Raw genomic sequence first — 26,081 nt, 5'->3', positions numbered from 1 at the left:
ATTTTATGTTGGGGCGTCGGTTTAGATTTTGGTAAGGGGTGGTTTTGTCAGGCCGAAGACAGGGATGGGTTAGTTTTTTTTCCTCGTAATTTCAGAATCTAATCGATTGTACAACTCCAATGAAAAGCGATGGCCCATTGCCACGCCCCCTAGCTCTCTTCTCCCATTCTAAATATGCATGACCCCCTCTCCTTCCATCATCCTCAAGATGTATAGACGCCCTTGAATATTTGATATTGAATAGTACCAGCAACCTCTTGATAACTCCAGATCGTGAAACAGTGCCTAACTCGGAGCTTGTACCTGGTGACGTCATCATCATCCCGACCAATGGCTGTAGTCTAACCTGTGACGCAGTACTTCTCTCGGGCAACTGCATCGTCAATGAAAGTATGCTCACAGGTAAGTGTGAAGCATTATATTGGCCACAATTTTAATGAATGTTAAAGATAAAGGTGAGTTCTGGTAATGCGATTGTATTGTGAAAGAAAAGGTGTGGAATTGATCAGATAAAGCTGATCATGGAGCATGTAAATATTGGTGTGCACTGCAAGGTTCTGGGATCATCAAAATCATAGTAAATTTGGCCCAGTCTTGGTAAAGTATCAACCACTGTACACAGAAAGATGTATATGGGACTACACAAATGGTGTCGGGGCTAGCTTACCTTGATTTCCTTATCTTTCTATGCTCATTACTCAGCCAGTATACATTTTCTTCCAAAATGGTTTGGCACATGACAATGATTTGTAATCTTGAACATTTAGTGTAAGTTTCGTTTGAATATGTGAGAATTCATTTTCTTTTTTTAACCAGAACTCAAGTTTATCTTTAAGATCGAACACAAAGTTAGCCTGGCACTATCAATTTATGTTAGACCATTTTAGCCACCATAATCATATTTCGAAATTGGCCTGTTATGGGTTCAAATTTAATGATTGAATAACTCCATAATGTCGGATAAGGAGAATCGGTTAACGTACATGTACTGAGTTTTTCGCATAAAATGGCGCCATACAAGATTGGACGATCACCCTTTTACATTAAAATTAAACGCAATGGTATAACACGAGGTAAGAAATAATCAGTCTCCCATCCTCTTCTCTATCTCTCTCTCTCTCTCTCTCTTCCACCCTCTCTCCCTCTCCTCTTTTTCTTCTTCGTCCCCTACGGGATTCTCCTTTTTTTAATTCCCTTGTTACATTCAGACCAAACCAGCCATTTTCTTTCAATATGTGGATACGCTCTAACGCTCTTTGAAATTTACTACGCTCTTTATATCTTCTTGAATCCTTTGTTTTTTTTCTTCATTTCATTTTTCTAACAAACTTAAGGGTTAAATCAGTCGAGAGAAATTTGACTAAGTTGTTTTTTCTCTGAGGATTCGGAGTTGGTTTATTAAAGCTCGACTGAAAATCGGCGGTTATTTTGTTATACATCGGAGATGACTGATGACCACAAATGCGTGTTTGCATGATTTTCATACCAAGTTCCAATTTATTATATTAAAAAAAGCTCAAAACAGACGGGAAAGCATCCGCCCCTGTTTGGATCCCATCTTGAGACTTGTTAATCATTTTTATTCCTATACCATTTTCGTAACACAGGAGAGAGCGTACCCGTGACAAAGACGCCCCTACTTAATCCCCAGGGTGTTAAAATGATATATTCCATGGACACACATAAAAGACACACTCTCTTCTGCGGCACGAAAGTGATCCAGGTGCGAACTCATGGGGATGAGGCTGTGAAATGCGTTGTTACTCAAACAGGTAAACATTTTTTTTTTTTTTTTTTTTTTTTTTTGGGGGGGGGGGGGGGTTGTTGGACACACGGGTGACATATTCGAAGCACAAAATATGAAAACAATCGCATTTCTATCATGAACAGTGGAATCATAGAAAAATCTTCTTCAACTACCGTTGTAACTTTTCTTTGGAATGTATTGAAAAGGTATCGTGAGTTAAATGAATATTTTACTTCGACTTACGTTATAAACCGTGCCAAGAATGCACAATGAATTTTTATACTCTTACCGCCTCGACGCTAAAAGCCTTCAGCGTGTACGTCTCACTCAATGTCACCTTGCTTGTTAATATGAGATGGTGCAGTTCACTTTACATTTGACAATACCAAACAATTCTTAGTTTTAAACTAATAGTTACCAGGGAGTATGTTTTGTAGCTAAACTCACGTTTCCTGCAAAACAATTTACCTAGGGTTTTCAACTGCCAAGGGACAACTGGTGAAGTCTATTCTCTACCCGAAGCCTACCGAGATCAAACTATACAGGGATGCCCTGCTCTTCGTTGGAATACTCACAATAATAGGTACGTGTCTATTGATTTTGAAATGAGGGGGGGGGGGGTTAATGCCTGCAAGGGTGCCAGAAGAAGTTTTGCATGAGTAAATTTGCATTTGTAGCTTTGTCGGCAAATCTTGAAAATGTTAGGACCTTAGGCTTATTCATGCATTATTTTTTGTTTAGTTGCAAATATTTGTATTCTAGTGACATGTCTGCGAGAGAAAGAGAGAGAGAGAGAGAGAGAGAGAGAGAGGGGGGAGGGTAAAGGTAGATAGGGAGAGAGAGAGAGAGAGAGATAAAAGAAAATGTCCTGGGTGTTATTTTGGTGAAAGAAAATTTGATACAAAATATTGACCATAAAAGAGAGCGTTAGAATAAAACTGGCAAATGGTGTTTGGGTGACTTGGTGTGATGGATACATCATCGGACTGTGGATCACATGTTTTGAGGTTCGAGTCCCGTCGCGGCACCAATTGTCCTTTAGTATGACGTTAATCTATATTTGCCACTCTTAACACAGGTGTAGTGATTTGTTTAAATAACGTTTTAGCCCTCCATTGGCTTTTTTCATTGAGTCAAACGAAACATTTTACAATTCAATGAAATAAAGTCTTTCTTTAACTCCAATAAAACAAAATTCGTTCATATTTCTCTCCTCGATGTTTATACAAATTAATGTTGAAGGGTAGTAAATTGGCTACAAAAGTACATTTGAGGCGCCTTGAGTATACCCTGGGATGAATATGTGCGCTATATTTATGTACCAATTTTTTTTTTTTCAAGAGCGAGAGGCAGAGAGACAGAGAGAATTTTTTTCGCAAAGATAAGACAGAAAGTGAGGATAAGAGAGGAAATGAAACGGAGAGATGAGAAAGAGAGAAAAAAAAGATTAAACAAATATATATATATTAGTTACCCATGACAGCTCGTGCGTTAATACCGCTATTTTTAGTTCGGTTCTTTAGTAAAGTACACTTGGTGCAAACTTTAGAAAGTTTAACTTCCTTGCATTTGGAGGTTGCTGGTCTTAAGAACAACAACCTCCAAATTAAAGGAAGTTTAGCTTTCTAAAGTTTGAATCAGTCTGGCATAAAATCAATTCTTATGTGAGTTGTGGTATACACCACTATGCTTTTATTACTTAGTGTACTTTCAGTAGCATTTACGTATCTACGCTGCTTTTATTACTTAGTGTACTTTCAGTAGCATTTACGTAATACGTAAATGCTACTGAAAGTACACAAAGTAATATAAACAGAGTGGTGGATACCACAACTCACATAAGAATTGATTTTATGCCATTCTGATTTCTTCTAAAACCACGATCTTGTGGCTGAACAGGTTGAACACGGGTGATTCTCCTGTAATAACTTTCATGTTCCCCTAGGACATGTTGTACATGATATACATCAACCCCCAAGATGCCGTTAGTTTAGTATACTTGTTTTTACTCTGTGTTTATTGGAAAGCATGCTTTATTTTTTCAGACCTTCAGCACATAAAAATATTTCCCATCTTGACCATTAATTGCCCCAGTGAGAAATAAATCTTGCCACTATTCTTGCTTGGTTTCTTTTTCTTTACCGTTCACGAATAAATCAAATCAAATCAAAGTTCTAAACTTGTCGCCATAGTGCAATATTTACTTCCGCAACTTCTGCTTTGTCACGCATTGCTTGGCTTTGTTTTTTTACCTTTGTTTTCATTTTGTTTCTTTTTAGATTTTTTGAGAGAGCCTGCCAAATTTCCCACGAATAAATAGCGATGTGCATTGTGATTATATATCGTTTACTAGTGATTTATCCAACCATACATTTGTTACCTATTTAAAATCCTCTTTTGTAATATTGCTTTTATATTGGTGTATATCCATAATTATTGTATTTCAGTAAATTTATTCTATTTGATTTGATTTGATATGCTTAACTTTTTTAAAGTATCTACATGAACATCCGCTTTAAATTCCTGAATACCCATATACCATGAATACAAGTTTGGATTTTATTATTTTAATTTAACATGGATTTTAGTCAGTGATTATCTTTTTAAGATTTTCTTCCCTTTGCTCAATTTCAAAGCTATCATCGGGTTTATCTACACGGCGGTCATAATGACGCTTCAGGGGGTAAGAACTTACAATAAATACTTAGATTTATAGGAAGGGAGTCTGAGAGTTGAAACCGGGACTTCTCGTATACCCCGAACCAAAATCGTCATTATCTTTCTTTACTCCCCTACCCAACCAAAATAATCATTGATTCCAGCAGCGGAGAAGAAGATAAAGAAAGGGGGTAATATTTGATAAATGTTAAAGGTTACACATGTTAAAAATATAAATGACATCTGGTGAAAAGATTTTTTAGAAGTTTCTCGGACCTTATCCGATGCAATTATTGTTTTGTGAGCAGGGGAAAATAAAGAAGTGTACTTAGGACAAGGCCTTTTTTTATGTGTGTTTTTTTTTTTTGGGGGGGGGGGAGTGTGGGGGGGGGGGATAATGCCTACAGAATGTCGAATGTGCAAAGCAACCAGTCAAACCTTGTGATATGAATATGTAGGCTTCATATGGTAAGAGCTTTAAAAAGTGTTTAATAGCTACATGAAAATAAGGGCTTTTAGACTACTCATTTCATGACATTTGCAGAAAATAACAATCTTTAAAACTGGACATCTGCATGGTAGGAGTCGTGGTTTATGAAGGGTTACTCACCTCGGAATATGCTAAATTCATTCATTCTTATATAATTCATTTGTCTTATACATTTCCTTCTTCTAAGGCAAGTGCCTCCAAAACGATTATCCACGCTATCGACATACTCTCGATCGCCGTGCCCCCAGCACTCCCCGCTGTCTTAACCATCGGTATGGTGTTCGCCCAATTTCGGCTAAAAAAAGAAGGCATCTACTGCATCAGCCCTCAGCGAATCAACCTATGTGGGACTGTAGATGTTGTTTGCTTCGACAAGGTTTGCTTTTATTATTATAATAATCATTATTATCATTTTATTTAAATTTTTATTTATTTGTTTATTTACTTATTTTATTATTATCATTATTATTATTATCATTATTATTATTATTATTATTATTATTATTTTTTTTTTATTTTTTTTTTATTTATTTATTTATTTATTTATTTTTTTTTTTTGGGGGGGGGGGGGGGGGGGGGGGGGTGGCACATCCCGCCTTTGTCCCCATGTTTAAACTCAATGTGCCATACATGCACTAAGTCCATACAACCAAAAGTACAAAATAATTGTACATCTGCACCCCTCTTATTTCAGACTAAAGAAACCCTCGCTCTTTTGTCTCTTTTTGTTGGGCCGGGGGGGGGGGGGTGGTTAGAATATGTTATATTGTACCCCCCCCCCCCACATCAGATTATCATTGTTTAAAGTGTACCATAAGTAAAATGTCTGTTAGAGATTTTTATAAAGACAATATCGGAATTTCCTTGTATATAATCTTAATCTTTCATAGAAGTGGGTGTAATATATTCTCCGAAGTCGCCACTATTTTTCTATCTCTCTCTCTCCTTTTCTCTTTCATTCTCATTCTCTCCGTAATCCCCATCCTCTTCCGGTTCCCATCTCATCGCAAACCCTCTTGTCACAATCTCTCTTCCTCCCTCTCGTCCTTTTTTTCCAGACGGGAACACTTACTGAAGATGGACTTGATCTTTTAGGAGTGCAAGCTGCTTCAAAAGGAAGGTATTAAAACCATGCGGTGTAAAAAATAATTTATTATCTTGTGTGGTTTGTTTCCAAGAATTTCAAATGCAGAGAAAAACTTGTACACGTTATAAAAATAAAGTGAATTAATGAGGGACAGAGGCGAGAAAAGTATTTTTGTACAGGTTGAACTATGAATACAGGTGTCAATGGGAAACTCTCCTCATAGGAAAGCAAGAATGTGGTCCTTATATGCAGGGGGTCGTGAAGGCCAGTTTTGACTGTATTTTTTATCTAGATCAAAATGTAGTATATATCGAGGGGTCAGTGACACAAAGACGTAACTTCATTTTGGCCATTTTTAGAAAAAGTGTTTTATGTGTCACTGAGTTAAGTATATGTTTCACCAGCCATTGACTTCGATGGGGTGTTGGGTGGGGTTAAGTCTTTGTGTTTCCTGGAAATCCCACATTTTTCTGAACATTTTGATTTATCAAATACTCATTTTGGCAAAATATGGAGTTACGTCTTTGTGTCACTGCACCCTCGATAGGTAGTATAGTTTGTTATTGAATTTTAAGGGTTATGTTGCCTGTTAACTGAAACTCGTTTGTTCGTTCGTGTCTCCTTAGATCAAGATTAATGTATCTTGATCTTCAGAGTAGTTGCTACAACCGGCCGTGTCAGACACGTTGCCCCGGGGTGCGAGATAAAACTACAGTTACAATAAGCAAATGTTGCTAGAACATCGACAGGCTTAGCGACTATATATTTTTACTCTCTATAGCTTCAGCCCGATGGTAGCCGATGCCAAGTCGCTCTTCTCCGAGCCCGTCTCCGTTGCTATGGCAACCTGTCACGAGCTAATGGAGGTGGATGGAGAAATAACGGGGGATCCCCTGGATATCAAGATGTTTGACGCGACAAGTTGGGTAGGTAGCATTTGAGATTCATGCCGATTCGTTTAAACTTTATTGACAAGCATTTTATGAACATTTTCTCCATCGCAGACGAATCTTTTCATCTGCTAAGATAATTTGAGTTTTCTGTTGTACGCGGTAAGCCTAAATTTTGAATTCTCTCATCAATACCCGACTTCAGACACATTTGTTTAGAAAATCCTTGCAGAAAAGTGTCTTAAATGACATCCTCTTTAACATTATGATACAATTTAAGTGAATTTTGTCATCAAATTTCGGGGCTCCCAACACTTTAGTGGGACTTTAACCCTGTAAAAATAGCACATGTAAAGAAGACTTTCTTTAATAAGGGGCAGAACCATTGACCACGTTTAGAAAAGTTTCATGAAGTCAAAAGAGTCCCATGATGAAAGATCATGTTAGAATGCAAAGTGCGTTTTTTCATAAACTCAAACGATTGCTTTTGCAAATCAAGCAGCCCTTAATTCCCACCTCCATTCTTTAATAACTATTTTCTAGAACCAGAACCGTTCTTTTAAAAGAGTTGTAAACGAAGGGACAAAGGAACGCACACATTGAAGAAAACAAAACTCTAACAATTTCAAGAATTGCATTAACGGTTTAGCGGTTGTTTTTCTTGATCTTGATTTATAAAAGTATACCCCCTTGAAATAAGCCAACTCACGGTTGCAGTCTGAGCATGAGCAGATAAAGGTCATAGCAGAACAATTTTTGAAATACACGGAGACGAAATACTGAATACGTGCTCATGAAAGTTATGCAATCATTATTCATTCATGCACAATCAGTGCACTTCATGATACACAGGTGGAAATATTTCTTTGAAAAGGGGAAACAAAGACTATTTATATAGCACCTCCATCGCTGTAGGAGTAATTATTTCATAATGTACAAAGTGGGACCTCTTCATGTTTTGAAGATCTTTGGATATTCGGGGTCATTGCAGTAATATGCTAACCGTGAACTGGTCTATTGGCGAGCAATCCTGCGTGCTCACATAATTAGCATATCCCAATGAATATGTATAGAATATTTATTCGTAATATAACCCATACTCTCATTTCCTGCCAGGCCTGTTACTGTTCCTATACATGTATATTAAACATTTTCATCCCTACAACAGACCCTGGATCTCGGTGAGAAGGCGAGTAGCCGGCTTCCAGGTGCAATGGCGATTGCGAAGACCGGTTCGTCGGACCAGATCGGAGCAAAGGGCACTCTTGATGAAAAACAGGTCAGAAGATGTTTTTTCTTTAAATTATTTAAATCTCCGGCTGTTGCTTCTATTTGACTATTTGATTAAGGTGCTAGAGTTTTGGTGGGAGACATAGGTGTCAGCATGGTCAGTTGTGAATGTTCTCATTCTTCTTATTGCATGCACTTTAAAACAGCAATAAAGTACACTGGGAAATGTGTTAGTTGACTCGAGGCTAGAGCTAATTTTAAAAGAAAATCATGAAAAAGAGGTACACAGATGTTACGACCGCGAAATCTTTCTTTTCATACGTATGTTAACACAATAAAAGTAAATTTTCCCTTGTCTTCATTAAAGCATCTCATATGGTGGCCCAGACGGGTCGTCTCGTATTATAAACTTTGCTGTGAAATTCGCGACAAAATATGCGACAAGTTGCATATTTTTTCGCATATTTCAGAACAAAGTTCATGATACGCTATGTCCCTTGTGGGCCACCATAATCTCAGAATAGGGCAACCTAAAAAGGTGCAAATTGCATAGCGTTACAATCTTTACGTTGCTATTATTACCGTTATATTTATATACCCTTTACACGTCAGATACATTAATCAAACTAGTTAAACAGCATGCATGTTACAAATATGACTATTGGTATGGCAGGAAGATTGATCGAAGCTTCACTAGGAGTAGTAGCTACCCCACAATACGTACATTATACTTTGTCTTTTCACAGGAGTTAACCGAAATTGCGACGTTAAAGATATTTCCTTTCGCGTCGGCTCTTCAGACCATGTGTGTCATTGCCATGGATACAGTGACCCGGAAGACATATGCCCTTGCGAAGGGGTCACCAGAAAAGATTTCCAAGCTCTCACAAAAAGACACAGGTAACGAGAATAACATGACCCTCCCACACGCACTCCCTTCACGTTTACTAAGAGGTCCTACAAGATCGAAAATACGCCTATAGTAAAGGTTAAGTTGAGTTCTGGAAAACAATGTTAATGACGTCTTACAGTATAGCCAACCAAATGTAACCCTAAACATAACCTAAAACACAATTGAAACCCTAACACTAAACATATTCTTTGGACGAATTAAAACCCGGAACAACTGTTTATGGGGGATATGTAGGATTGGAGCTGTTAAATTGTCAGCCCATCATCCCTATTTATCGAGGACGCAGACTTGGTCAAACATACACTGTAACAAAAGAAATCACAATGTCATCACAGTTTGTCAATGTAAATTAATCTTAATGGGAAGGATTTCTGAAAAAAAGAAATTTTGCTGAATTGTCAAAGAAGTGTTCCATTAAATGCAATATCTCGTATCTTCTTCTTATTTTTTAATAGTGCCACTGGACTTCCAAGACGTTTTAGATGGATTCACAAAACAGGGCTTGAGGTTAATTGCATTGGCATGGAAACCCATCGATATCAACCCAGACGATCCCAATGAACTTTCAAGGATCCAGAGGTTAGTAAAACTATAAAATTATCATCATTGTTTTCGTCGTCAGGTTCGTAACCGAATTTAGTACCACTATCATTATTATTTTTTATAATCATTGTTTCATTATCATTCCCATTGTCATCATCCTTGGCATCGGCATCATCACGGTCATTATCTTAATAAAAACACAATACTTTTTCTCATCATTATCATCATCATGATGTGGTGCGTTCCTCTTTCTCCTCCTCCTTCTCATCCTACACCTCCTTAACCCCTCCACCGCTCCTCCCGATCATCATCATCATAATCATCATCATCAGTATGTGGTTCTCAAATTTATATGCTTTGGCAAATTGCTAACCGAGTCTGGGTAATTTAACTAATGCCCGAACAAAATGATGTGTATTATTTGTTTTATAAAATTATGTTTTATTTGTTTTATAACATGATTTTACTAACGACCGGTCATTATAAAAAAATACGTGTTAGGCGAAATAAATGCCTGGTCACGTGTACGCTCTCAACCAATCATTTGATTAGGATCCACATCATCATCTTCTAAGTACTTCTTTCTAACGACTTTCGTCATTATCATCTCGAAGTTTAAGGTCAGCTGATATCAATGTTGTAATGCTGTTTGTTAATGGGATGTCGATGGAGTTACAACTGTTTCTGTTCGACTATGTCAGAAGCTGTTTTGAACAGAATTGTCTATATCTAAATTCCATTTGTATTTTATCGTCTGGCATGTATGTAGAGATATAGTGGAGTGCGATCTGGAATTCGCTGGTCTCCTGATAATGCAAAACAAACTGAAACCTGCTACGACTCCCGCCATTACTGAACTAAATGAAGCCAATATTAGAACCATCATGGTGACAGGTAATTTCAATCAAATATTACTTTATTCCCCCTCCCCTTTTTTTAAAACCGGCCATTACCATTATTTTACTCTTTTTTTAAAACCGAATATCACCATGATGGTAATTGTGCCTACTGTCAGTTTTACATCTCCTTCTTCTTATTCTTTTTCGTCTTTGTCTCTCACTCTCTCCCTCTCTCTGTCTCTTTCTCGGTCTGTCCCTCTATCTGTCTCTCTGTCTCTGTCTCTCTTCACAATCTCTTTCTCCTTCTATTCGAGCTTGTATATTATCTTGTCGCTGTGCCCCCTCTGTGTGTGTGTCTCTCTGTCTGTTTCCCCCCATACCTCCTCTCTCCGTCACAAGTCTACGAAAAAATATAGCTAACGTCATATACATGTACATGCCGATGTTCGCTTTAATAGGGATGCAGACGATTTTTTTTCTGCAGTTGTAGATCGGCCCATAATTCCCTTCCATGTTCTGCTATTTCACATTGAACTCAATTGCATGTTTGTTTGTTTGGTTTTTAATGTGATAATGACTGTCTACTTTCCATCCTTTGGGGGCATACTTTTTGCTAGGAGACAACATCTTCACAGCGATCAACGTGGGGCGGGAATGCGGCATGGTTCGACCAGGCGCAACCATCATGCGCGTCGAAGCCGGGCCTCCCCACGACCACTTGAAGGCCAAACTCGTCATTACACCTCTGGTCGATGACGTGCAGAGAGACGTCGATAATAATTGCGATACAAATGGGGTGAGAATAATTCAGGAATTGTTTTGATTTTGTTTCAGTCTGCCTCTTGTGTAATCTTAAAAAGTGATTGTACTTGATACAATTCACCTTCTCAGTAGGTTTTTTAAAATTATTTTGGAATAGTTATTATTGTATGTTTTAATGTTATTAATAAATATGTTTGATGTTATTTTAATACATTTTAAAGCCTTCTTCAATAAACAATGTGTTTTCACAAATAACTTTTTTATTCTACTGAAAGTAAAACCACTGCATGAAATATTTGTGACGCATTTCTTTGCAGTAATGACTTTTATTATTTACTGCTTCATGCACGACTACTTCTTCTACCACTACTACTACTACTACTACTACTACCACCACCACCACTACCACCACCACCATCACTACCACTGCTTCTACTACTACTACTACTACTACTACTACTATTACTACCACCACCACCAATACTACTACTTCTACTACGACTACTACTACTACTACTACTACTACAACTACTACCACTACTACCACCACCACCACCACCACTACCACTACTACCACTACTACTACCATACCACCACCACCACCACCACTACTACTACTATTACTTCTACTACCACCACCACCACCACTACTACTACTTCTACTACGACTACTACTACTGCCACTACTATTACCACCACCACCACTACTACTACTTCTACTACGACTACTACTACTACTACCACTACTACCACCACCACCACCACTACTACTACTACTACTACTACTACTACCACTACTACTACCACTACTACCACCACCACCACCACTACTACTACTTCTACTACTACTACTACTACTACTACTACTACTCCTACTGCTACCACCACCACCACCACTACTACTACTACGACTACTACCACTACTACCACTACTACTACCACTACTACCACCACCACCACCACTACTACTACTACTACGACTACTACGACTACTACCACTACTACTACCACTACTACCACCACCACCACCACTACTACTACTTCTACTACTACTACTACTACTAACACTACTGCTACCACCACCACCACTACCACCACTTCTTCTACTACCCATACTTCTACTACTACTATTACTATACTGTTGATACTACAATTGCTATTACTATCATTACTACGAACAAATCCACCACCACTTCTTATCGTTTTCCTGTAATTCTAGACGATGAAAGAAGATAAAGTGCTCATTTCCCAGCAGGGAGAAGAGAGCCCATTGATAGCCTGTGACGGTACAACCTTCGGCATCATTCGAGATCATTACCCCCAAATAATGCCAAAGGTAATAATAATCATTATGATCATAATGATATCAATAATGATGATAATACAATAATAATGATATTACTTGTAGTGATAATAATAATATACTATACTTATAAAGCACATATCACAGATAGTATGTTTCTATGCGCTGTAATAGAGAGAAGGAAAGAGAAAGAAAAAACTAGAGGAGAGTGGGACACGCTCACCATACTTCTTGAAGTCACCAGTGAAATTTAAAGCTTCATTTTAAAAACGGTTTTAGTCGTTGTTGAGGTAAATTGGTCTTCATACACTAGGAATAGATTTTCATTGTAGGTACACATAAATTGACGTGAAGCCAATCAAACCGTTTGGACAGAAAGAAAAAAAAATCAAAGTATCTGTATAAAATATTTAATTAGAAACGAAAATAAAAGTAACAGTAATGTGCATTTCTTTTTAACACCCCAAAGCTTATCGTTATGCTAACAACTCCTCGTAATGTTTTTTTCACATCCATTCAGAGTTAAACAAAAATATCACTGATTTCCAAGAAATGCATCAGAACTACATCATTACCACCCATATCATCTGAGCGTCCAATGTACATGTAACTATGTCAATTTGATAGATATTCACAAAGAGGATGACAAACGTTTCCCCAAGTTGAACAGAGTTCAAACTACCAAACTAAATTTTGCGAAAGACATATCTGATTAACCGATTGAGCGTGCCGTGTGCGCGGTCGTAACCTCTCAAATCTTATTATGTCATCAATATTGTTTTGACAAATAGACGAGCTTGTCGTTCTTGACTTAAACATGGACTCAAGAATTGTGAAGAATTTTATCACGGTACTTCAACCTTCATTTAAAGATTTTATTTTCCAAAATGTTTGAATTAATACAGATCGCAGCGCAGGGTGTAATATTTGCCAGGATGTCCCCTGACCAAAAATCACAGCTGGTCGAAACGCTCCAGTCACTGGGTCTATCTGTTGGCATGTGTGGAGATGGTGCAAATGACTGCGGTGCTCTCAAACAAGCCCATGTCGGCATAGCTCTCTCAGAGGCCGAGGCATCCGTAGCGGCTCCGTTCACCTCTAAAACGGCAACAATCAGCTGTATCCCGACAGTCATAAAGTAAGTTGTTAACTTCAGTTGATTGGAAGTTTTGTTAACACAATGTTTATGTTCAATAAGTTCTTAAAGTTTGAAGTTGAATCATTTATGTATTAAAGAAAAAAAATGGAATTTGAATTCAATACAATTTTGAGAAAAATAGAGGGTCAAATTTTCGTCAAAAAAGGCCTTTTTGATCAGTTAATACATGCATATGTATCCCGACAGTCATAAAGTAAGTTGCTAACTTCAGTCGATTGTAATTTTTTTAACAATGTTTAGAATTTAATTTATTCATTTCCAAAGAAACTTACATCAGCCTAAAAAAACTGCTTTTCAGCAAGTCCGTGTTTATGTCCTATAACTTCTTAAAGTTTGAAGTTTAATTATTTTATGTTTAAAAAAAATGAAATTTGAACCCAATACAATCTTAAGAAAAATAGAAGGTCATTTTTTCGTCAAAAAGAGCCTTTTCATGTTAGCCTTTTTGATCAGTTAATACATGCATATGGATACGATCGTCATAAGAAAACACATAGCTCAGGTTTAATAACTGGGTAGACATTCACAGTACAAGTATACAAACGCACACACTCACACACACACGCACTCACACTCATCGAAATAGTCTTTGTATCATTTATAACTTTGGTTAAAAAAATTGGTGAATTATTATTTTATGTCAAGGAATGAAAGGGGAAAAAATAACTAGAACCCTCACAATCCTGCAGTTTTGACCAAAATAAACTTTACGTTAATTATATTTTATTCAGTCTCTCACTCTCTCTTTCTCTTTCTCTCTCTCTCTCTCTCTCTCACTCTATGTTCCATTTTGTAGGGAGGGTCGTTGTGCCATGGTGACGTCATTTGGTCTGTTTAAGTTCATGGCTCTGTATAGTCTCATCATGTTCACCTCTGTAACAGTACTCACTTCGGTATGTTTATATCCATCGACATCCCATATTACAATGCTTATACTTCTCGTCGCAGTAGCAATATATTAATGTGTATAGATTAATTTGTAACTATATAAGAATATACTCTATGTCACAAATACACCGGTCGGAGAAAGTTCAAATTGCTTAAGGTTCCTCTGACCAAAACGCCCTCACCTTTGGTTCCAAATAGTCTGTTCTTGTTGTTTGTTATGTGATCCGAGATTGTTACAAGTTATTTTTTCGATAGATTTGTACACATGTTCTTATTTTAATCTTACAATTAGGGTTACAGCTTAGGGTTATATTGCTTTAATTTCACCAATCTTACAGATACAGGTTATATGTTACAGTTTAGATTGTATAAACGTAGTAAAGTTTAGTTTGTTATACTCTATGTAAGATTCGTTGTTATTATACTCATCATATTTATACACCACTCTTTTCCATATCTATATGTAACATGTGTTTTATGGACCTCTGCCTTGTGCAGCTGATTCTGAAATAAAGTTAAATTGACTTAAATACTAAATTGAATTGAATTAGGTCACTTTAACCTCGTATTTTTAGGTATCATTGTATTCTAACAGATTACGCCACCATTGCACGTGTTCTTCTTCCACCTTATCCATTTCGTTTCAAATTCATTCTATTTAATATGTTATTGTGCTTATATATTTTGCATTTTGGGGTGTAGGTTCAATACTACATTGGCGATATGCAGTTCTTCATTATTGACATCGTGCTCTGCACTTCATTCGTACTTGCAGGTGAGTCAGGAATACATAATTTTGGCAAGGTCCTCGGAATTTTCATCAGATTCCATAGACTTTTAGATGAATTAAATATCAAAATACAAGCAATCTCTATCTGCTATGATTTTGTTCTTTCTTTTCTTTCTTCTCCTTGAATAAAATGATAAATAAATCGAAGCAGAAACATGAGTTATATCCCGACCACGGATCTAAGTTCCCACTTGCCAGTACGACATGAATGTGTTATTATACAATTAAAAAATGATGTTTATAACATGATTTTACTAATGACCAGTCATTAGCACTTACTTATGACCGGTCATTAGTAAAATTACGTGTTAGGCAAAATAAATGCCTCGTCATGTGTACGTCCTGAATCCGTTTCATCATCTTATTAACCAGGGCAGGTGCGCGGATTTGTACGATCTATACTGTGAGATTGCAATGCGGTGAACTTCGATCGGTGGAGACAGAAATTACATCCATCCTCCATTTGGGACTCCTTTAAGATATAAAAATATTCAAGAGCTTTCATCAATTATATCACAGTGCTCCCACAAACGAAATAAGGGTCGTTATTCGAGCATGCGTAATAGGTCCATGTGATACGTCAGCAAAGGAAATAAAGGTCACAGTTCTTTCTTTTTTCTTCACTCCTTCAATGCTCTATCATGCAATATGTATTTGGATTCTTCCTATTTAGTTGGTTACAACAAGGCCTATCATCAGATATCAACCAAACGCCCCATTACCAAGCTGGTCACCCCTCCTATCGTGTTCTCCCTCATCGCACACGTAGTGATCCTAATCGGGTTCCAAGTCCTAGTGTTGGTCCTGGTCCTCAATCAACCATGGTAAGTCCTGGTCCATATGTCCTATTTGTCCCTAGCTCTATTCGGATCCATGTAAGGTATTGTCATCATTTATCATTAGGCCCATGGATCATAATATAATACGGACTTTTAGATTCGCACGAAGACAATGGGGATTGCTACGATCGACGTCCTTTTAATGCACTGCCTTGAATGGACGTCACATGTTTCAGTCCACGCAAATCTAAAAGTCCCTATTCTCATTATTGTTACAATCAATGGCGTAGCCTTAGTCCAGCCTACGTAAGCTATTAATATTTCAATCACTTTCTATGTAGGTCTATGTAGGCCAGGCCTTCTCAACTGGCGGCGCGCGCGCCACTCGTGGCGCTTGCGGTCAGTCAGAGTGGCGCGCGGCTGTTTCAAAAAATTAATAAAAATTAAAAATTAAAAATTAAAGAAAGAACAACATTAAAAAATTATATTTTAGAATAAAAAAAAACTCAGAAAAATTAAAAAGTCGCAGTCGAAGTTGAGCCCAAAATGTAAGCAAGCCATTTTGTTTGTTTGATTTTTACTTCATTTTGACATTTTCCGTGTTTATTGCACAAAAATAACTACATATAATTAACTTCCAGTGTAGGTTTTAGCCAGGAATTGTACTAATTATTTCACATCAATATGAAATTATTATTGATGTTTTATGGAACAAAAAGGTGTTAAAATGCCACATCTGGGCCTCAAAAAAGTCCTAAATCCACTAGCTTCCGGGGGCTTCGCCCCTTGGACCCCACCCGGTATCGGCTCGGTCGCTACGCTCCCTCGTAACACAGTCACCAAACTTCAAACGTTGGCACTTCAACCTCAATTCATTTTTGTTTTGGCGCTTCTAATAAACTAGTTGAGAAGGCCTGATGTAGGCCTACCAAAAGACCTCGTTTCACACAAGCAGCTCAAGAATATAAATTAAGACAGAAATCAATGTTAGAATTAAAAGGAAATGTTTCAATCCTTTTCTCAATTACCAAAATCTCTGAAAGGGAAAATCAAAGATGTTAGTACATACAAAAACTAAAAGGGAAAATAGAAAAGGAAAACGATAAGACAAAGGTAAAGGGGCAGAAAAGAAACAAGAAGCGGTTGTCACACTTGAAGTGTTTCGGGGGTATACTAAACATTGCTGGAATAAAAGAAGGAACAATAAGAGTCAGCATTTATTTGTGCAATTTGCATATAAGTTTAACTCCTCAATTTCTGATTCAACTATAGGTATGAGCCCTCGGAGCTAGACGAAGCACACAGGAACGTTGTGTCGTACGAAAACATGGCAGTTTGGCTACTTGCAAATTTTCAGTACCTTACCCTAGCTTTCGTTAACACGCCGGGGCCTCCGTACAGCAACCGATTTTACAAAAACAGTAGGTACCAAGTGAGAAAATCATTTACAATTAAACAGAGAAGATAGACATCGTAAAGTACTTTTGTCTATCTGTCTTTCCTTTCATCTTAAATTGTGCTTTTGGAGTCGTTTAATATTCCCCGTATCTTTTACTTCACATATAGGCCTAGTCCGTAACAGTTCATATACAAATAATATACCGGGTTTTTTTCTTGGGGGGGGGGGGAGGAGGGATATAGGCCTACATTAGTTGTGAATCATTAGGTCTATATTATTAAATGATGATTTCTTTTTAAATTTCCATTATTATTATTATTATTAGCAAAACTCACTACTGACCTCTATTTTCCTTTATTTTCAGTTCCTCTTTTGATCGTCTTCATAGTCGATTTTCTCATCTGCCTCGGCTTTCTTTTCTATCCACCTGCCAGAATCATCAAAGCATTTAAGGTAAGACCCTCTACTGACATGTAAATAATGCTGCGGCCCATTGGTTAGTCCAGATCCGGGTCTAGATCCTGTCCGTTTTTTAATAAGCCAGTTCACGGTTGCAGTCTGAGCATGAGCAGATAAAGGTCATTGCAGAACAAATTTTGAAATACACGGAGACGAAATACTGGATACGTGTTCATGAAAGTTATGTAACATTATTCATTCATGCACATTCAGTGCCATCCATGATACACAGGTGGAAGTATTCTTTGAAAAGGGGAAACAAAGGCTATTTATATAGCACCTCCATCGCTGTAGGAGTGATTATTTCAAAATGTAAAAAGTGGGACCTCTTCATGTTTTTAAGATCTGTGGATATTCGGGGTCATTGCAGTAATGTGCTAACCGTGAACTGGTCTATTCTCCTACGGCACAAGCATCAATCCCCACACACAGCGTGGTATCTCGATCCAATCATCCTGCGATACCCCAAATTAACCGTCGTTTTCCCTGATTCGCAACTCAAACGTGAATAAATTATTTTCAATTTCGCCTCCCTACCCTATAGCATAATCTGTAAAACAATACATGTACAAGTTTCATAATACATACTATACCTGTATCCTGGGGAGCACCACGCTTCGACGGCAAGACAATGCTATACCATATAGCTCCCCCATGTCAGACGTCCGTTCTACAGCGTGTCGAACTAGGTCAATGAGCTTTGTAAGCTCATCGAATCTGAATACTGCAAAACGGCACCTGTTCAACATTCTTATGCTAATCAGTTAGCTCTGCTAACAATTACAAATATATACAAGAACGGGTGCAGAATGGCAAAGTCTACTGTCAACGTTGAGGCCGTGTTATTGTATCAGCCGATTTGGCGGAAACGGTCCACAGGCTGGACTACCTATTGGTCCAAAGCTCCATTTAACTCTATTTGCATAACCCTAACCAACTAATTGGTATAAGAATGATCAATTCTAAAAAGCTCGGTTCGACGCTCAATTATTGCTGTGAGAAATATTTATTTCTTAAAACAGGTCGTCAGTTTCAATGTGCAGTAGATGATAATTCACTGACACTAGACTTTAAAAACAAATTGTATTGCCCTTTGGGTGCCAAAACATGAGTTGGTCGGTCTGACGTAATCTTTTTTTTTCTTTTACTTTTTTTTTCTTTTTTCCTTCCTCTTTTGGCTGATATTTCTCAGTTCTGAAAACTTTAATAATATTCGCTCAACATTGTTTTCTTCTAACAAACGGTAAAGAGCCAACCGTAGATTTCAAATTTTGTTGGGTCGGTCGCCAAGGGCAATACAACATCTTTTTTTTACGTCTAACGGTTGTACAAGTCTGGCACAGAGTAAACCCGTAGTCCCACTAAGAAATGCCCCCTAGTCTCTCTGAGAGTGTTCGGGTGAGGGAAATGAAGATATTGACTTTTCTATGTGGTGTGATTGGAGGAAACTGTAAAGTGTCAAATGAGGCCTGTTAATTGGTCATAAAACTGAAGGCTTATTATGGTGATTAAACACCCGTTATTAAATGAACACCCAATTGGTGTCGAATTCCCAATGGGAGCGCACTGTTATGCCTCTTTGAATATCGTGATAAAATGTGTATCTTTTGAACTAGAGTATATCATGGTCCAGATCAATAAAATTCTACGAATGATATGAGCTGATGACGGTAATTATTTTGTACTAAATATTGCAAAATACTGGATACGTGGTCAGGAAAGTTATATGTACAATACTGATAAACCTTTTCCCACCTTTTCATCCGTTTTATCCCATTGCAGTTGAAGCATATCCCTTCCTACACTTTCAAGGCGCTGATCCTTTTTCTCGCAGCAGTGCATTTCATCATTGCGTTATCTGTCGAGGTATGTGTGCTTCTTCTGAAGTAAGAGATATTGAGCTGCGTTATGATTGAATGACAATCCCAGCGTTGTTTATGTAAACATATTCCAAGGGCATGTAGCAATGAATATTGATTATATTGTTCAACAAAAAACAGTACCCTCAAATGTCACGCCGATTACTTTAACAAGGACAACATTCACAATTGTGTATGCAGTTGTTAACTTCAAAGTGCTTTGCGAATAATTGATTCACAAGATCAGACAACATTGATATCCATGGCATTCGTTGAGTTGATTCTTAATATAAGGACTTCTAAGAGTACAATAGAATGATGATAGGCCGAATCACCGGTTTGACTTCATGTACACATAATGCAATGGGTAGTGAAATTATGAAATTTGTATGAAGTTAAGAAAATAAGTAAATAGAAAAATTTTGAGAATTTTAATCAGACAAGAAAACCGGTAAAATTAAAATCATCAACTCGTAAGACAAGTAGATTTTTAAAACATTTTAAAAGATAAATTCTATTTTTCATTGCAGTATGTTCTGGCGCCCTCTAAGCGATTGATGAACCTCATCACGTGTCAGTGTTTTCGCAAGAAAAAGGCGCCGAAATACCACGGAGTCGAACTCACTGTGCTTAAGAAACCGCTCATGGACATCCTTTCCGAGTCGGAAACCATCGCGTGTGAATAAATCCGTGAATGATGAGCCGAGCATGAGCACGAGGACGACATTAGACACGACATTGACTATGGCAATGGATGGAATTTATGCTGGTGAAATGATTACGTAGTTAAAGGCATGACACATGAGGTGGTCAACCGCTACGGTCAAATAAAACTAGAGGCATACATCACCAAATCCATCAGACCAAAAAAAGCTATTCACACACTAGTATATCTCATACCTCAATCCAGGACATAGAAACTCCTTCTTCCCCAGAAATGTGAAGACATTGAACATCCTCCCAGTCAATGTCGTGACAGCCCAACCTGTCGAAGCCTTTCGTCTCCACTTGACGAGAGGAAACAGTAGCAAGACCCAATGCTGTCTTTACTTGTACCTTGTTGATTATTGGAACATGCACCCACACACTCCACCAAAGAATTGCAAGAATCTTCAAGATTGAAGGAAGCAGACTGTTCCACCAAAAAAATGATTATGGACTTGCAGTAATTGTTTGAGTGGATTTATATAAGAGGTTCACGAAAAGATTACTCTCGATGTTAATGATATGAATGTGTATGTTGTGTAACTGATGTAGCAATGTAGCTGCCGAAAGCCAGAGCCTGCTTTAATTTACATGATTACTTTTGATAAAAGCAACCAAGAAGAATTTATTATATGTAAAATAAAGATGGAATGCATTTAATCCATCTTAATAGCTTACCACGTATTCTGACAATGTGGCAAAATAGAATGTACATATTGAAATATAAAAATCTATAACAGTTTTTTGTAAATATTTTTTTTATCGACATTTTCCTTGTACGCCGAAAATGATAGTGCGTTTTTATAAATGTATAATCAATAATGAGTACATTCATTCATGTATAATTTGAACCCTGTAACTTGTGTTTCAAAGTCACTGGATTTATCCACTAGATCACGACTCCTCACCCAAAATGTTTTCGGAGGTGAGGAAAAATGCATTGTACTCACAGAAAATTTACATAGCACAATCATAGAATTGAAATTGTAAACACTCCGTAACGGAACATATGCGACATTCCAAGTTAGAAAGGAATAAAGCCTACAAACCTGTGATTTTACAAAAGTGATAAGAATGATGAAATATAAATCCTTTGTAAGAATGCTATGTTAACATGATGGCAAAGACTCTGAAGAATAAACCAAAGTCTATTCCAATAACCCTGTGCAGTGCTCACAATACTCTCATTGCTTGCTGCCAAATCTTGGCATCTAACCCAGATGTGTTGGCTCAGCCAGTAGAGCATCCGCCTCACAACCAGGAGGTCGTGGGTTCGAACCCCGGCTACCTTGTTTGGCGTTCAACAATAAGAGATATCGCAACGTCGATCTGGCGCTACTCAGTGGCTGCCGGGCTCACGATCAATAAATAAATTATTGGGCAGAAAGAATTTCCTTTTTCGGTTTAACTTAATAAAATTTGGAGTGGACTTTAAAGGATTATTATTATAATTATTATAATATTATTATAAACATTAATATGACGTATTACGTAATCGGGACATGATATCTATAGGCAGTGCTATAGGGTTTTGAAATTTCCCTGAAATTGATTTCTCGAAAGTCTTCGCGATCGTGTTATTTTCTTCAGGACGTATACACTGTTTGTTTTATAAGTCTAGATATTTGGAGGAGAATAGCTTTATATACCATTCATGTTTATGTATACTTGTATAATCTTTGATCTTATTTGTTGGATAATCAAGTACCAATTGTTCAATTTAAGAAATAAATACATACAAAGAGTTATTATTAATTCTTCTCAATTTGACTTTTTTTTCCCAAGGATTTACAGCAAATATCATTTTGTAGCTCGGATTCCCGTTATGTATGTGTGTCGCCCCCTGCCGGCATTTAACCTACAACACCTCACTATTGAAGATCTACCAGTCAATTCGATGCAATTCAGTGGCGGATCCAGGGGTGGGCTGAAGCGGCGCAAAAAAATTGAGACGGAAAAAAGAGGAAGAAAAAAAAAAAGGAAAAAAAGGGGGAAAAAAGGAGAAGATAAAAGAAAAGAGAAGAAAAAGGAAAAGAAAAGAGAGAGAGAGAGAGAGAGTTCAAAAAGAGGAAAGAAAGAGAAGAGAGGAGCCGGGGAGAAAGAAAGACAGTCAAGTTGTCAAGTTGTACTGTTGTACTGTGTATAATGTGTAGACCAGGGGTTCTGATATTAACACCTTTTTGTTCTCAACCGCCTACCAGTCAATGTAAATAAATGAGCCATTGTTTTTGGAGTGAGATTACCGGCACATAATGGCCTTTGACCCACAATCATAACTTAAGCCCAATCTTGGCACAAGAGGATTTTGACAATACTTTTTGAAAAGTCTGTTGTTCAGTCATCCTTAGCAGCACAGCTATGAACATGGTATCATGAGATAGGTTACTAGTTCATCTTTACCTTTAAATATGATTTAAGGTAACATAGGTTATAACTTTTCAATTAGAAGCCACCAAATATGGGTACACTTTGTTGTATACGCACTGTACATAGTACATGCACATTTAAGTGAACAGATCTTTTTTCTTTCACCTGTTAACCTGTTAAATTATTTGTAGTTGAAAGGTCAGGATGCGAACTGCATACTTTAATTGTTGCTAGGTAGGGCAAGTTGTATGGCTTGTCCTACCTAATAAACGGACCTATTGGGAAATGTTGGTTGGTATAGCGGTAATGTCCGTGGTACGGTTAGCATCTCTGCCGGCATCTCTGTCTTCGTCTTTCAGATGGTGAAATTAAAGGTTGGTCCAAGACGTAAATAATCATATCTTTTTGATAAGCACCTGTAATAAAAATGATAAAAATAAACAATTATACACAACACAAACACCAGTGCGTGCGCACACACACACACGCACAGACATTGCCGGAGAGTGGCATGCAAACTGAAATAACGACAAAGGACACACAGTGTAATGCATCATTGCTTCAAGGACAAAATCTTATTGTTACAGGTGATATAACATTACAGGTACAGTGTACATATAAAATTATGGCTTTAATTTCTGCAACAAAATTGTATTACTGAAATCGCCTTTTGCTTTGAGAAATGTGCTGGTATAAACAAATTAGAACAAATTAGAACGATCACGATGATAATGCTAGTAATGCTAACTATTGACACATACTGACCCTTTGGCCTGAATTCACAAAGGAAAACCTCCTTTGTGAATTCGGGCCTTTATGTTCGAAAGACAAACTTTTGAAAGGTTAATGATTTACACCTTTTAAATCTCAGCATATTCATGTTTCAGTTGTCTCGCCAAGAACTCCCATCAGCCATAATTGAACTCTTTACAAAAAATGACGCTATACACACATACCAAACACGACATGCAACACGTGCAAACTATCATCTACCTCTAACCAGGACAATTTTCGCCGAAAAAACTATTTGATACCCAGGACCAAACTACTGGAGCACTATTGATCCGAATCTCAAACAGCTTAAAAACTGTGGCAGCTTCAAAAAACATATCAAAAAGTTATTATTGAATTCGTACGTGTAATGCACAACTACACTTTTTTTTTCTTCCGACTGTGACTCCCGACCTAGAACATTCTATTCTAAAACCTTCTTTTCTCTCTTCTCATTCTTCTTCTGACTCCCATTCTTTACTTTCTCTTCCTATTTTTCTTCTTTCTTACATCAATCATCCATATCATTTATATTATACAGTTTAATTATTATACTTCTACCTTATTATAAATGACACTGTGTCAACATTATTGTGAGGAACTTAAATTCTACAAGCTATATGCATTTTATTAAGCTTCTTTTTTCACATGTAATTTCGAAATTATTTAGTGTAAATGCCATACAAACTTATGCTGTGTAGATGTCTTTATTGTTCACGAATATCAATTCTGTAAATATGCTATGTTTTGTTAATGTATTGTATTTTTTCATGCGATATAAAAGAAACTAAACTAAAATTAGACTGAAGGCAGAACAGGAAAACAGGTGAAATGAAAGAGAGCTTGACGCAAGGCTGAAGGGGGCAAGATAATTTGTACTTGTATGCATTCAATGTTAAGTCCGCTTTATATGACAAGATATATAATTCTTTGAAAATATACTCTGTTTGCATAAAAGGTAAAGTAAAAAACTGCAGGGTTATGCAAAAAATGTAAAAGCAATATGTTTAGATGTTATTGTTACATACTGAATGTGCGGTACATAAAACTAATTGTTTGGTCGTGAATGTTTGGCTTCCTGAAAGTAATTTTAATTTTAATTTCTAAAGAAATTCAGGCTGGCACCCAGTAAATAAACATCTTGTTGTCAACCTTGTAAATTGACTTGTCTTAAATTACAACATCGAGGACGGCATCTTTAAGCTGAAATCTCTTTACAAATTGAAAAAGATATAGATTTTATGAGGTTTCTGATATCAGTGAAATGATATTTAGGAGATTGATTCACGCTTACTGGAAAAGGCTATCTGGCAATTAAGAGCAATCCTCCGTATCATGACAATTACCCCCTGGATGATTACCCCCCCCCCCCCTGAACAATCATCCCCTCCCTAGGAATATTACCCCCTTAGTGCCTTCAGTATCAAACTGCGTCCCACAGGATATATTCAAATCTGGCACTTAATGATTTAATTGAGTCCTCCCCCCCAAACAAAAGAGGTAATAAACAAAAGAAATAACGGCTGTTTCTTATTGAAGTATGTATGTTGAATGTTCGAAAAGTAGCAAGAAAAGAAGTTATGGCGAAGTTTTCAGACAAATTTAAGATGACTCATAATTGATAAGTTGATGATTGGCAATTCATTCAATCCTGTACTTTCCAATATTTTGCATTTTTATATTGTCAAAAATCTAAAAGAAGGCCGACAAATGGGAAAAGCAGACGAATGACAGTTTGAAGAAAGAAAAAAATTGAATCCCCCGAAAATTGTAATCACTTTAAGTATGAGAACTTCATATTGGCTGGATCGGTATTGTCACTGTGATGCAGTGGAGGACTACTTTCCCCTTTTTTCCAACACAAAAAATGGCTAAAATGGCAATTTTTCAAATGTTATGACTCAGGACCATGTCTTTTTAGAAGACCTGCAATAATATGCCTTCCGTTCCATAATTTATTTTGAGCAGTGTCCTAATTGAGAAGGCTCTGTAGGAGAATATTATTTCAATTTGAGATTTGCACACACTCAGTGATCTCATATTTATAACATTCATAAATCTCTTATTATTAGTCTGATCTATTTCAATTTCATTTCTGCCTGCATGCAAATACACGTATTCCAAAGGTTAGATTGCCTTTAAAAATGAACCGAACAAAAGTCGAACAACAACAAAACCATTGGAACGTTATAGAGGAAATGTGAACCTACCCTGCAAATTATCAAGAATACCAGCAGTGTGGTGACTATCGTGTTCAGTTACACACATAGCTGATGCTTTTGAAATCTGAGGAGATTCTCGAGCATTCCACCATACCGCCCCCACCCCCACCCCACCCCCTCTCAGTGGTATTTAGGATACGTATATGCTTGTTTCCTTCCTTTGAAAGAACCCCCTATCTCACGACTGCCAACATTTTTGAACCCCCCCCCCCCCCCTTCGC

The 26,081-nt window shown here is 37.2% G+C and overlaps 1 protein-coding gene across 1 annotated transcript in view; it reads left to right on the top strand.

The window, feature by feature from the left end:
• Positions 1 to 20,850, top strand: part of LOC115924689 (probable cation-transporting ATPase 13A3) — a 34,881-nt gene extending 14,031 nt beyond the window's left edge. The window contains exons 10-30 of the mRNA XM_030987434.1: positions 271 to 402; positions 1,608 to 1,772; positions 2,220 to 2,330; positions 4,384 to 4,430; positions 5,083 to 5,271; positions 5,954 to 6,015; positions 6,764 to 6,908; positions 8,041 to 8,151; positions 8,849 to 9,002; positions 9,471 to 9,594; positions 10,328 to 10,452; positions 11,015 to 11,193; positions 12,379 to 12,495; positions 13,368 to 13,600; positions 14,418 to 14,514; positions 15,212 to 15,284; positions 15,973 to 16,123; positions 17,351 to 17,499; positions 17,842 to 17,930; positions 19,719 to 19,802; positions 20,326 to 20,850. Of these exons, the coding sequence (XP_030843294.1) occupies positions 271 to 402; positions 1,608 to 1,772; positions 2,220 to 2,330; positions 4,384 to 4,430; positions 5,083 to 5,271; positions 5,954 to 6,015; positions 6,764 to 6,908; positions 8,041 to 8,151; positions 8,849 to 9,002; positions 9,471 to 9,594; positions 10,328 to 10,452; positions 11,015 to 11,193; positions 12,379 to 12,495; positions 13,368 to 13,600; positions 14,418 to 14,514; positions 15,212 to 15,284; positions 15,973 to 16,123; positions 17,351 to 17,499; positions 17,842 to 17,930; positions 19,719 to 19,802; positions 20,326 to 20,481 (2,693 nt within the window). The 3' untranslated portion in view covers positions 20,482 to 20,850. The remainder of the gene's footprint in view (positions 1 to 270; positions 403 to 1,607; positions 1,773 to 2,219; positions 2,331 to 4,383; positions 4,431 to 5,082; positions 5,272 to 5,953; positions 6,016 to 6,763; positions 6,909 to 8,040; positions 8,152 to 8,848; positions 9,003 to 9,470; positions 9,595 to 10,327; positions 10,453 to 11,014; positions 11,194 to 12,378; positions 12,496 to 13,367; positions 13,601 to 14,417; positions 14,515 to 15,211; positions 15,285 to 15,972; positions 16,124 to 17,350; positions 17,500 to 17,841; positions 17,931 to 19,718; positions 19,803 to 20,325) is intronic.
• Positions 20,851 to 26,081: the final 5,231 nt, after the last annotated feature.

Source organism: Strongylocentrotus purpuratus, unplaced genomic scaffold (assembly GCF_000002235.5).
Source record: "Strongylocentrotus purpuratus isolate Spur 01 unplaced genomic scaffold, Spur_5.0 spur5_scaffold_16, whole genome shotgun sequence".
NCBI lineage: Eukaryota > Metazoa > Echinodermata > Echinoidea > Camarodonta > Strongylocentrotidae > Strongylocentrotus > Strongylocentrotus purpuratus.
Note: the sequence above shows the minus strand (reverse complement) of the source record. Positions and strands in the feature narration are given on the sequence as shown.